At 45.8% G+C, this 13,576-nt stretch overlaps 1 protein-coding gene across 2 annotated transcripts in view; it reads right to left on the bottom strand.

Moving 5' to 3' along the window:
- Positions 1 to 12,342, bottom strand: part of DYNC2I1 (dynein 2 intermediate chain 1) — a 48,466-nt gene extending 36,124 nt beyond the window's left edge. For both annotated transcript variants that reach the window (XM_068549781.1, XM_068549783.1), the window contains exons 1-3: positions 12,183 to 12,342; positions 2,574 to 2,627; positions 1,352 to 1,769 (exon numbers count right to left, since the gene is read on the bottom strand). In XM_068549781.1, the coding sequence (XP_068405882.1) occupies positions 1,352 to 1,769; positions 2,574 to 2,627; positions 12,183 to 12,197 (487 nt within the window). In that variant the 5' untranslated portion in view covers positions 12,198 to 12,342. The remainder of the gene's footprint in view (positions 1 to 1,351; positions 1,770 to 2,573; positions 2,628 to 12,182) is intronic.
- Between the last annotated feature and the right edge of the window lie 1,234 nt (positions 12,343 to 13,576).

Raw genomic sequence — 13,576 nt, 5'->3', positions numbered from 1 at the left:
GGTCCAGGAAGATCCCACATGCTGTGGAGAAACTAAGCCCGTGCGCCACAACTACTGAGCCTGTGCTCTAGGGCCCGCGAGCCACAACTACTGAGCCCGTGCGCCACAACTACCGAGCCCACATGCCACAGCTACTGAAGCCTGCAGGCCTAGAGCCCACGAGCCACAACTACTGAGCCCATGTGCCACAACTACTGAAGCCCGTGTGCCACAGCTACTGAGCCTGAGCTCTAGAGCCTGCGCGCCACAACTACTGAGCCTGCGCACCACAGCTACTGAGCCCACATGCCACAGCTACTGAAGCCCGCATGCCTAGAGCCCACGAGCCACAACTACTGAGCCCATGTGCCACAACAACTGAGCCTGTGTGCCACAACTACTGAAGCCCACGTGCCACAACTACTGAAGCCCGCGTGCCTAGAGCCCGTGCTCTGCAACAAGAGAAGCCACTGCAATGAGAAGCCCACACAGAGGAACGAAGGGTAGCTGCCGCTCGCCGCAACTAGAGAAAGCCTGCGCACAGCAACAAAGACCCAACACAGCCATAAATAAATAAATAAATTTATTTATTTTTTAAATAAAAAATTTAATTTAATTTAAAAATACCAAGAACATCAAAATAATAATCCTAAACAGAGGCAATGGATAGTAAGGTAGTCAGTGTTAAACTTAATTAGAGATAACCCTCTTAACCCCAGCCCTGCCCCAGCATTCGGCCCGGCAGAGATGCACACTCGGGTCCTCAGGGCCTGAGCCCCTGCACAGGAGGGACACATGCCAACCGGGACCACGGACCGAGGTCCTGGTCCCATCGTGTTCACAGCCTGAGGATTCTGAGAGTCACTACACGTTCTTCCCATATGTTCCTTTTCTGTTTATGTCGGCTAGTTTGAATTTTTTTATAGGAAGCAGACACTATTTGCATAATAAAAAATAATGAAGATACTTATTTCCATTTTGGGGAGGAAAAAGTATGTACCTCTACCTTAGAATTCCTAGGAATTTGGACAAGTAATATTTAAATACGGCTTAAATCTGACACTTTTGAGGAATTCTTTATCAAAGAGCATTATTTTTGTTTATTTACAACGTGGATTGAGATCTATAGAGGTAATAAACCTAAAATATATTTCAATAGTAAAACTCCAGCAAATATGAGAAAACTGTTACTCCTTTTGTTCACTGAAATGAGTTTTAAAAAAAACCGAAAGAAAAGAGTGCAAAGTGCACACGCGGGCCCCACCGGGGCCTCCGACCTCACAGCCAAAGCCGAGACCTTCACGAAAACCAGGAGAGGAAACCAGCGGGGAGGGGACACCTCGGAGGAGGAACGTGCGCCCGGGACACAGACCTGCCCGCCTGCGCTCGGGCCTGTCGCGGCCCCTGTCGCGCTCCCTGCGGCGGTCGCGGTCGCGGCCCAGCGGGCCGGGGTGCGCCGCCACCTGCCTCAGCTCCTCCGGCCGCGCCCGCTCCCTCTCGCGCTCCTTCCCTCGGCCGCGGGGCTTCTCCGCGTCCCGCTCCCGCTGTTGCTCCTTCGGCCGGGCCCTGTCCTTCCTGCCGTCCCGCGGCTGGTCCCTGACCCCGTCCCCGCGGGGGCGCTCCCTGGCAGCCTGGCCGTCCCTCTCGGCCGCGCTCTCTCTGTCCTCGGCGTCACGGTCTGGGGCGCTGGCTCTGCGCTCTTGGCGGTCCGCGCGGTCCGCCTCGGACTCCCTCCGCGGCTTCCCGGCTCCGGGCAGCGTCTCCTCCGTGGGCCTGGCTGATGCACCCGCCTGCGCAAGAGAAGGACAGCGGGGCTCTGAAGCCAGGCTCGCACTCACTGAAGGGCCCTGAGAAGCACTGACGTCAACTGCTCCCCGTCCGGCAGGACCGGCCGGGACGCAGACTCTGGAACCCGCAGAAGTGGGGTCAGCTTGGCAGCCCGTGCCCGGCGAGGCGCCCACTTACAGGGACGTCCCCATGTGCTGGCAAATCAAACCTCAAGTGCTACGTGGGTCAGAAAGAAAAGAAAGGGGCGCTGAGGCGGTGCGGGAAAGTCTCCGGGACACTATCCGCCGGGGTCCCCCTCAAGGAACAAGGACCCTCGTCGGAAACTCTCAGGAGGTCTTTTTCTGGCCATGCTGCGCAGCATGCGGGATCTTAGTTCCGTGACCAAGGATCGAACCCGAGCCCCCCCGCACTGAAGCACGGAGTCTGAAACACCGCCGGATCGCCGGGGAAGCCCCCTCTCAGGAGGTCCTGATCGCGACCCCTCAGCCCCGCACACACACGCACACAGACCACACACGCGCACACACGTGCACACGCACTCACACACAAGGCCCGAGCTCTGAACGCGGACAGGAACCCGACTGGTGGGATGCTGGGCCGAGCTGGGACGGAAAACCCGATCCAAGACGGTTCCAGAGCAATCAACCACATGGCTTCATCTCTGAGTCAAACCACCTCTGAAATGAGCCACATGTAAGCAAAGTTGTGCAGAGCTGAGAACCCGGTAACACTGTGCAAGATTACCATCCAGGGTCCAAACAGACCCCAACTCAAATCTTTTTCCCCAAATCTTTAAAATATATTACCCAAAGGTGTTTTCTGAGCTCATCTTCTTTCCAAGTATCATCTTTGGTCCTTCTCTAAAAAGAAAAGTATACAGTTAGAATTTTTAAAGTTTAAAATATCTAATTTTTTATGCTCCAGTGAGCTGCTTTTTCATCAGACCATTTTAGTCAATGGCAATCCTCGGTATGCCAGAAATTACTGTCTATCTACAAGAATAAAAGGCAATACGAACACCGATTTTTAAAAATTACCCACAAATGATCACAGGCTACTTCATATTCATGCTGCTCCGAGGCTCGGGCCCACCACAGGCACCCAGCCCCACCTCCCCTCGGTGGACTCAGGGCGGACTCCTCGGTGGGATCTGTGCCGGGCAGGTGCCTCTTCAGGTGCTAAGGGCACACAAGCCCACAACACGGAGCTCCGGCCACGTGCACGGGGTGATAGATAACAAAAACCACCAAGGATGCTTTCCCATAGAGAACAAGATAAATCTACCCTGACTACCTCATTTCCCTTTGAGAAACTCTGCCTTAAGGGCACAAATACAGGGCGATATGGTGTGTTTAAAATTTAAAGCAAATGGAGTACAAATGAAAATGAAAACATATTCACGGATCAGCCACCAAAAATTTTCCTGTTGATGTGAAAATGAGGGAAGCAGAAAAAAATTCACAACAGCTCATAAACACTCTAAGGAGAAATAAATAAAAAGCAACCAGGTCAAGAATCTACAAAGTACAACCAGAAAGTGCATCGTGCTCTGCTGTCACTGGAACACGTATTCTTTTCTGATAAATTGGTCGATTTAACAAAAGGGGTCCACAGTAAGACATGGTGAAGATGGTCAGCGGCAGTTAGCATAGCTATAACCTGCAGCTGCTGAACTTTAAAATGTTTTCTCTCTCAAGTTAACTGCTCTTTAGAGAGGTTTAATACGTGACCGTTTCCAAAACAAACGGCCCAAACCCGACAGAAAGCATGCGCTGCTTGTGGAGCGGGTAGCCTCTGTGACGAGTGTGTGGGAAACGGGGCTCTTAACGGCTGTGATTTTATTACTTAGGCCAATAGAATAAAAACACCTGAAGGCAACAGATCACCAGAGACCCCAGGACTTCCCAGCCGCCTCTTCCGTTCTCACCAACAAAAACCCAGCTTCGGGCCTTACTTCATCCTGAAACTTTTCTTTCTTTCCTTTCTTTTTTCTCTTTTAAATTTTTCAAGCTGTAAAATGACACAGAGCTCCTTGTGCCCATCACAACCCCATGTGTCACACGTATCCCCAGAAACTCCACGCACACCCCGTGTACGTGAGACCCAGCACTTCAGACCAGGAGCCCCGGCCCTGTGCCCTCCACTCAGCCAGGGTCCTGCCCTGTGAGGCAGGCAGGCAAGTAAATTAAAATGGACACTCCAAGTAGGCAGGCAGCATCTCCTCCTTCGAGAGGAATAAACCCCACCCCGAAAACAAAAGAAAACCCCAGCAGAGCTGCCTGAACAGCAGAACCTCCGACCTCCTTATCTAAGGGTAAGCTAAATACAGACATACCCCTCCTACTTACCTGTATATATAGGTGTATACGTGTTCACATTGCTCGATGTCCTCCCTGATCCAATCACACTACATAGCTCTGCAGTGAACACTGCTTATATAATCACCATGTGATAACTGATGACAAACCGACATCATAATGGAGTGATCCCAGTTCAGGCAAACAAAAGCGGTGGCCATTGAGGATCTGGTCTCAGACACGTACCTGCACCACTGAGAACTTGAACTTTTCCTGAACTGCACCAGACCCAAGAACACCACCAGTCATCAGAACAGCACCTGCCAGCTGCAAGGACCCCAACCAAGCCCTCACTTATTCCAAGCTCCAATGATAATTCTTGACAAACAACTCATGTAGCTAACCGTTTTGCCTTTATAAGCCTCCCTCACTTTGCAGCTGAGAGAACACAGTTCAAGAGCTTGAATCTGTGTCTCCCGGGCTACAGTCATAACAAACGCCAAATAAACACGTTTTTATCTCAATCAAGTCTCCATTTCTAAAATTTTGGTTAACACAACTTTTAAAACATCTTATAAACAAATCACAGAAAACTTAAGTTATGGAATAACTTATGAAAATGTAGAGAGATTGGTTCAAGATGGCAGAGTAGAAGGACATGCTCTCACTCCCTCTTGCGAGAACACCAGAATCACAACTAACTGCTGAACAATCATCAACAGGAAGAAACTGGAACTCACCAAAAAAGATACCCCACATTCAAAGACAAAGGAGAAGCCACAATCAGACAGTAGGAGGGGCACAATCACAATAAAATCAAATCCCATAACTGCTGGGTGGATGACTCACAAACTGGAGAACACTTATACCACAGAAGTCCACCCACTGGAGTGAAGGTTCTGAGCCCCACTTCAGGCTTCCGAACCTGGGGGTATGGCAATGGGAGGAGGAATTCCTAGAGAATCAGACTTTGAAGGCTAGCGGGATTTGATTGCAGGGCTTCGACAGGACTGGGGGAAACAGAAACTCCGCTCCTGGAGGGCACACACAAAGTAGTGTGCACATCGGGACCCAGGGGAAGGAGCAGTGACCCCAGAGAGACTGAACCAGACCTACCTGCTAGTGTTGGAGGGTCTCCTGCAGAGGTGGGGGGTGGCTCTGTCTCACTGTGAGGACAAGGACACTGGCAGCAGAAGTTCTGGGAAGTACTCCTTGGCGTGAGCTCTCCCAGAGTCCGCCATTAGCCCCACCAAAGAGCCCGGGTAGGCTCCAGTGTTGGGTCGCCTCAGGCCAAACAACCAACAGGGAGGAGACCCAGCCCCACCCATCAGCAGACAAGTGTATTAAAGTTTTACTGAGCTCTGCCGACCAGAACAACAGCCAGCTCTACCCACCACCAGTCCCTCCCATCAGGAAACTGGCACAAGCCTCTTAGATAGCCTCATCCACCAGAGGGCAGACAGCAGAAGCAAGAAGAACTGCAATCCTGCAGCCTGTGGAACAAAAACCGCATTCACAGAAAGATAGAAAAGATGAAAAGGCAGAGGGCTATGGACCAGATGAAGGAACAAGATAAAACCCCAGAAAAACAACTAAATGAAGTGGAGTTAGGCAACCTTCCAGAAAAAGAATTCAGAATAATGATAGTGAAGATGATCCAGGACCTCGGAAAAAGAATGGAGGCAAAGATCGAGAAGATGCAAGAAATGTTTAACAAAGATCTAGAAGAATTAAAGAACAAACAAACAGAGATGAACAATACAATAACTGAAAGGGAAACTACACTAGAAGGAATCAATAGCAGAATAACTAAGGAAGAAGAGCGGATAAGTGACCTGGAAAACAGAATGGTGGAATTCACTGCTGCGGAACAGAATACAGAAAAAAGAATGAAAAGAAATGAAGACAGCCTAAGAGACCTCTGGGACAACATTAAACGCAACAACATTCGCATTATAGGGGTCCCAGAAGGAGAAGAGAGAGAGAAAGGACCCGAGAAAATATTTGAAGAGATTATAGTTGAATACTTCCCTAACATGGGAAAGGAAATAGCCACCCAAGTCCAGGAAGTGCAGCAAGTCCCATACAGGATAAACCAAAGGAGAAACACGCCGAGACACATAGTAATCAAAGTGGCAAAAATTAAAGACAAATAAAAATTATTGAAAGCAGCAAGGGAAAAACGACAAATAACATACAAGGGAACTCCCATAAGGTTAACAGCTGATTTCTCAGCAGAAACTCTACAAGCCAGAACAGAGTGGCATGATATACTTAAAGTGATGAAAGGGAAGAACCTACAACCAAGATTACTCTACCCTGCTAGGATCTCATGCAGATTCGATGGAGAAATCAAAAGTTTTACAGATAAGCAAAAGCTAAGAGAATTCAGCACCACCAAACCAGCTCTACAACAAATGCTAAAGGAACTTCTCTAAGTGCGAAACACAAGAGAAGAAAAGGACCTACAAAAACAAACCCAAAACAGTTAAGAAAATGGTCATAGGAACATACATATCGATAATTACCTTAAACGTGAATGGATTAAATGCTCCAACCAAAAGACACAGGCTTGCTGAATGGATACAAAAACAAGACCCATATATATGCTGTTTACAAGAGACCCACTTCAGACCTAGGGACACATACAGACTGAAAGTGAGAGGATGGAAAAAGATATTCCATGCAAATGGAAATCAAACGAAAGCTGGAGTAGCAATACTCATATCAGATAAAATAGACTTTAAAATAAAGAATGTTACAAGAGACAAGGAAGGACACTACATAATGATCAAGGGAACAATCCAAGAAGAAGATATAACAATTATAAATATATATGCACCCAACATAGGAGCACCTCAATACATAAGGCAACTGCTAACAGCTATAAAAGAGGAAATCGACAGTAACACAAAAATAGTGGGGGACTTTAACACCTCACTTACACCAATGGACAGATCATCCAAACAGAAAATTAATAAGGAAACACAAGCTTTAAATGACACACTAGACCACATAGATTTAATTGGTATTTATAAGACATTCCATCCAAAAACAGCAGATTATACTTTTTTCTCAAGTGCGCATGGAACATTTTCCAGGATAGATCACATCTTGGGTCATAAATCAAGCCTCAGTAAATTTAAGAAAATTGAAATCATATCAAACATCTTTTCTGACCACAATGCTATGAGATTAGAAATCAATTCAGGGAAAAAAATGTAAAAAACACAAACACATGGAGGCTAAAAAATACATTACTAAATAACCAAGAGATCACTGAAGAAATCAAAGAGGAAATCAAAAAATACCTAGAGACAAATGACAATGAAAACACAACGATCCAAAACCTATGGGATGCGGCAAAAGCAGTTCTAAGAGGAAAGTTTATAGCTACACAAGCCTACCTCAAGAAACAAGAAAAATCTCAAATAAACAATCTAACCTTACACCTAATGGAACTAGAGAAAGAAGAACAAACAAAACCCAAAGTTAGTAGAAGGAAAGAAATCATAAAGATCAGACCAGAAATAAATGAAATAGAAACAAAGAAAACAAAGGAAAGATCAATAAAACTAAAACCTGGTTCTTTGAGAAGATAAACAAAATTGATAAACCATTAGGCAGACTCATCAAGAAAAAGAGGGAGAGGACTCAAATCAATAAAATTAGAAATGAAAAAGGAGAAGTTACAACAGACACCACAGAAATACAAAGCATCCTAAGAGACTACTACAAGCAACTCTATGCAAATAAAATGGACAACCTGGAAGAAATGGACAAATTCTTAGAAAGGTATCACCTTCCAAGACTGAACCAGGAAGAAACAGAAAATATGAACAGACCAATCAAAAGTAATGAAATTGAAACTGTGATTAAAAATCTTCCAACAGGGCTTCCCTGGTGGCGCAGCAGTTGAGAATCTGCCTGCCAATGCAGGGGACACGGGTTCGAGCCCTGGTCTGGGAAGATCCCACATGCCGTGGAGCAACTAGGCCCGTGAGCCACAACTACTGAGCCTGCGCGTCTGGAGCTTATGCTCTGCAACAAGAGAGGCCGCAACAGTGAGGGGCCCGCACACCGCGATGAAGAGTGGCCCCCACTCGCCGCAACTAGAGAAAGCCCTCGCACAGAAACGAAGACCCAACACAGCCAAAAATAAAAAAAAAGAAACCGATTCCATGTTACTCAACAATAAATAACATTTAAAAAAAAATCTTCCAACAAACAAAAGTCCAGGACCAGATGGCTTCGCAGGTGAATTCTATCAAACATTTAGAGAAGAGCTAACACCCATCCTTCTCAAACTCTTCCAAAAAATTGCAGAGGAAGGAACACTCCCAAACTCATTCTATGAGGCCACCATCACCCTGATACCAAAACCAGACAAAGATGCCACAAAGAAAGAAAACTACAGGCCAATATCACTGATGAATATAGATGCAAAAATCCTCAACAAAATACTAGCAAACAGAATCCAACAACACATTAAAAGGATCATACACCACGATCAAGTGGGGTTTATCCCAGGGATGCAAGGATTCTTCAATATACGCAAATCAATCAATGTGATACACCATATTAACAAATTGAAGGATAAAAACCATATGATCATCTCAATAGATGCAGAAAAAGCTTTTGACAAAATTCAACAGCCATTTATGATAAAAACTCTCCAGAAAGTAGGCATAGAGGGAACCTACGTCAACAGAATAAAGGCCATATATGACAAACCCACAGCCAACATCGTTCTCAATGGTGAAAAACTGAAAGCATTTCCTCTAAGATCAGGAACAAGACAAGGATGTCCACTCTCACCACTATTATTCAACATAGTTTTGGAAGTCCTAGCCATGGCAATCAGAGAAGAAAAAGAAATAAAAGGAATACAAATTGGAAAAGAAGTAAAACTGTCACTGTTTGCAGATGACATGATACCATACATAGAGAATCCTAAAGATGCCACCAGAAAACTACTACAACTAATCAATGAATTTGGTAAAGTTGCAGGATACAAAATTAATGCACAGAAATCTCTTGCATTCCTATACACTAATGATGAAAAATCTGAAAGAGAAATTAAGGAAACACTCCCATTTACCACTGCAACAAAAAAGAATAAAATACCTAGGAATAAACCTACCTAAGGAGACAAAAGGCCTGTATGCAGAAAACTATAAGACACTGATGAAAGAAATTAAAGGTGATACAAACAGATGGAGAGATATACCAAGTTCTTGGATTGGAAGAATCAATACTGTGAAAATGACTATACTACCCAAAGCAATCTACAGATTCAATGCAATCCCTATCAAACTACCAATGGCATTTTTTACAGAACTAGAACAAAAAATCTTAAAATCTGTATGGAGACACAAAAGACCCTGAATAGCTAAAGCAGTCTTGAGGGAAAAAAACGCAGCTGGAGGAATCAGACTCCCTGACTTCAGACTATACTACGAAGATACAGTAATCAAGTCAATATGGTACTGGCACAAAAACAGAAATATATATCAATGGAACAAGATAGAAAGCCCAGAGATTAACCCATGCACCTATGGTCAACTAATCTATGACAGAGGAGGCAAGGATATACAATGGAAAAAAGGCAGTCTTTTCAATAAGTGGTGCTGGGAAAACTGGACAGCTACATGTGAAAGAATGAAATTAGAACACTCCCTAACACCATACACAAAAATAAATTCAAAATGGATTAGAGACCTAAATGTAACACCGGACACTATAAAACTCTTAGAGGAAAACATAGGAAGAACACTCTTTGACATAAACCACAGCAAGATCTTTTTTGATCCACCTCCTAGAGTAATGGAAATAAAAACAAAAATAAACAAATGGGACCTAATGAAACGTAAAAGCTTTTGCACAGCAAAGGAAACCATAAACAAGACGAAAAGACAACCCTCAGAATGGGAGAAAATATTTGCAAACGAATCAACAGACAAAGGATTAATCTCCAAAATATATAAACAGCTCATTCAGCTCAATATTAAAGAAACAAACACCCCAATCCAAAAATGGGCAGAAGACCTAAATAGACATTTCTCCAAAGAAGACATACAGATGGCCACGAAGCACATGAAAAGATGCTCAACATCATTAATTATTAGAGAAATGCAAATCAAAACTACAATGAGGTATCAACTCACACCAGTTAGAATGGGCTTCGTCAGAAAATCTACAAACAACAAATGCTGCAGAGGGTGTGGAGAAAAGGGAACCCTCTTGCACTGTTGGTGGGAATGCAAATTGATACAGCCACTATGGAGAACAGTGTGGAGGTTCCTTAAAAAACTAAAAATAGAATTACCATATGACCCAGCAATCCCACTACTGGGCATATACCCAGAGAAAACCATAATTCAAAAAGACACATGCACCCCAATGTTCATTGCAGCACTGTTTACAATAGCCAGGACATGGAAGCAACCTAAGTGTCCATCAACAGATGAAGGGATAAAGAAGATGTGGCACATACATACAATGGAATATTAGCCATAAAAAGGAACGAAATTGAGTCATTTGTAGAGATGTGGATGGATCTAGAGACTGCCATACAGAGTGAAGTAAGTCAGAAAGAGAAAAATAAATATCGTATATTAACGCATATATATGGAACCTAGAAAAATGGTACAGATGAACCGGTTTACAGGGCAAAAATTGAGACATAGATGTAGAGAACAAACATACGGACACCAAGGGGGGAAAGTGGCGGGGGGGTGGTGGTGGGATGAATTGGGAGATTGGGATTGACATGTATACACTGATGTGTATAAAATGGATGACTGCTGGTAACTGACTATACTGCTGAACTGAATGAATAAGCATTTTCAGAACTCTAATGGAAAACTGATGAATTCATAAAAGTGCTAACAGGGCTTCCCTGGTGGCGCAGTGGTTGAGAGTCTGCCTGCCAATGCAGGGGACACGGGTTCGAGCCCTGGTCTGGGAGGATCCCACATGCCGCGGAGCGACTGGGCCTGTGCGCCACAGCTGCTGAGCCTGCGCGTCTGGAGCTTGTGCTCCGCCACAGGAGAGGCCGCGACACTGAGAGGCGTGCACACCGCGATGAAGAGTGGCCCCCGCACGCCGCAAGTCGAAAAAGCCCTCGCACAGAAACGAAGACCCAATGCAGCCAAAAATAAAATAATTAATTAATTAATTAATTAATTAAAAGAAAAAAAAATTTTTTTTAAAAAGTGCTAACAAAAGATCAAGATGAAAAAAAAAATTAATTACATGGGACTGAGTGAACTGATGAGGATGATTATAGTTTTTGTGACTTTCTGTTTGAATAAAAAAAAAAAATCCCACAAGGACTCAGAGGCAAAAAATATACAAATCAATTTTCACTGCAAAGTAAAGGAGCTGTTATAGTGGAAGATTACTGGACTGAACGTCAATATTATGACATAGTATGAGTGTGTTTCGTGTTTGGTAATTGCAATCATTGTTGCTTTTGTTGTGGTCATCCATTTACAATGCTTGGTGTCAGTTTGTCTCTTGTAAAAATAAAATACAGTGTGTGTGTGTGTGTGTGTGTGTGTGTGTGTGTGAAAAAAATAAAATGGATGACTACTAAGAACCTGCGGTATAAAAAAATAAATAAAATAAAATTCAAAAATTCAAAAAAAAAAAAAAAGGAAAGAAAATGTAAAGGACCGGTGTAGAAGATGACAGCGGTCAGGAAGTTGGTGAGCTTAAAAATAAATGGAGGGCAGCCAGGGCACTAACTTCCTAATCCATATTATTAACGTTATAAAAGTAGATGATAGAAAAAAAAAAAGGAATAGGAGGGAAGGTACGAAGAAATGCATGCAAACTAAATTCCTCGTCTTTTGCGGGAATCCACAGACAAGCGGAACGACTACAGTTCACAGTTAGTTAATAACACCATTCTAAGCACTTTTATTTGTAGAACCTCATCCAATCCTACTAGTACTGTCCAGATTTATTCGCTGGGAAATAGATACGTCGGTAACTTTCCCACGGTCGCACGCGCAACCAGAATTCCAGTCCCGGCCCTGGTGAGACCTCCGCCAGCGAGGAGGTGGACGGTCCCGGCGGGGACGGGCCTCCCCGCGCGGCGTTCGCACCCACCTTTCCGGTCTCCATCGCCGCGCGCAGGACGGGGCGGCCGTGGTGAGGGCAGGCCCCGGGAGGAGACGCCCCGACGCCCGCACCCTTGGCCGGGCCGGCGTCCCGCCTCCTAGCAACCCGCAGGCTGGACAGCGGAACGCCAAGCGACCGTCGGCCCAGCGTGCCCCGCGGCCGCCCCCAGCGCGCCTGCGCCTCCCCGCCTCCTGGCAACTGGTAGGCGGGGCAGCGGAGCGCAAAGCAACCGCCGGACCGGCATGCCCCGCGGCGCGCCTGCGCCTTCCCGCCTTCTAGCAACAGACAGGCGGGGCAGCGGAGCGCCGAGCGACCGCCGGCCCGGCAAGCCGCGCGGCTGCCCCCAGCGCGCCTGCGCTTCCCCGCCTCCTAGCAACCGACAGGCGGGGCCGCAGAGCGCCGAGAGACCGCCAGCCCGGGACTACCTGGAGGCCCAAAGGAAGCGGGGGGGGAGATGCAGAAGGAGGCTGAGCGCTGCCGGGACTCCCGTCGGGTGGGATGTGTGGTTCGGGGGCGCGGGGTCTCCCGCCTGGTGTGAGGCCCGGCGGTGTTCGGGGCGGGGAAGAAGCCGGGCTGAGCCCGCGGGCTGCCGGCAGGACCGGAGCTGCAGCAGGCAAACAGGCAAACCCGCTTTTCGAAGCGGGAGCGGAGGGAGCTTTCCTTCCGCGGAGGTTCTCGATCCTCGAGTTACTTTGCCTGCGGTTGTCGTTTGGTTAGGACGCACTCTGCAGGATTGGTAGGAATCACAAAGTATCTGAAAAAGTAATTGTTGAAAGACGCAGTTTTTATACAAATCAAGAGACGAGAGGACTGAAATACTAAGACACATGGTCTGCATCTCACATTTTTCTTACCACAACTATTTTCTTTAAAGCTTAAAATAAAAGCCAGCCTTAAACATGCAAGGCTGGAGAGGTGTGGGTCCCACTCCCGTGATGCACGTTATAACTGACATTTAGCCCTGATTCTGCAAACTGTTTCGCGTCTGTTTAGCCTGAAAATGTTACTTAGAAAAGATTCCACTTACCGTTTTCACACGAGAGAGAGAGAGAGAAGGCTCTCAAACCGTGTGCTAAGCAGCACATCGGTGAGCGTGTTATTAGGGGTCTGTGCTTTTGATGTCATGGTTTTTCTGTAAACACACTACTTTGCAGACGTTGTGCTTTTGAGTCACATGCTATTACGGTTTATGGATCAATCTACTTTCCTCCGGATATAAAAGCCATTTACTCAGCTCCTTACCTTAGAGAAGTTAATAACAGATCCAATCGTCCTTTTATATTTAATTGTGCTCTGGTTTTGGAGTTTCCACTACTACCTTTTTCATTTTCACTCAGCAGGGCATAGGAAGAACTAAACAGGAAAGGAGGGTAGGAAGGGTA

This window comes from Eschrichtius robustus, chromosome 8 (genome assembly GCF_028021215.1).
Source record: "Eschrichtius robustus isolate mEscRob2 chromosome 8, mEscRob2.pri, whole genome shotgun sequence".
In the NCBI taxonomy this organism is placed as follows: Eukaryota; Metazoa; Chordata; class Mammalia; order Artiodactyla; family Eschrichtiidae; genus Eschrichtius; species Eschrichtius robustus.
This window is presented reverse-complemented; position numbering and strand designations above follow the sequence as displayed.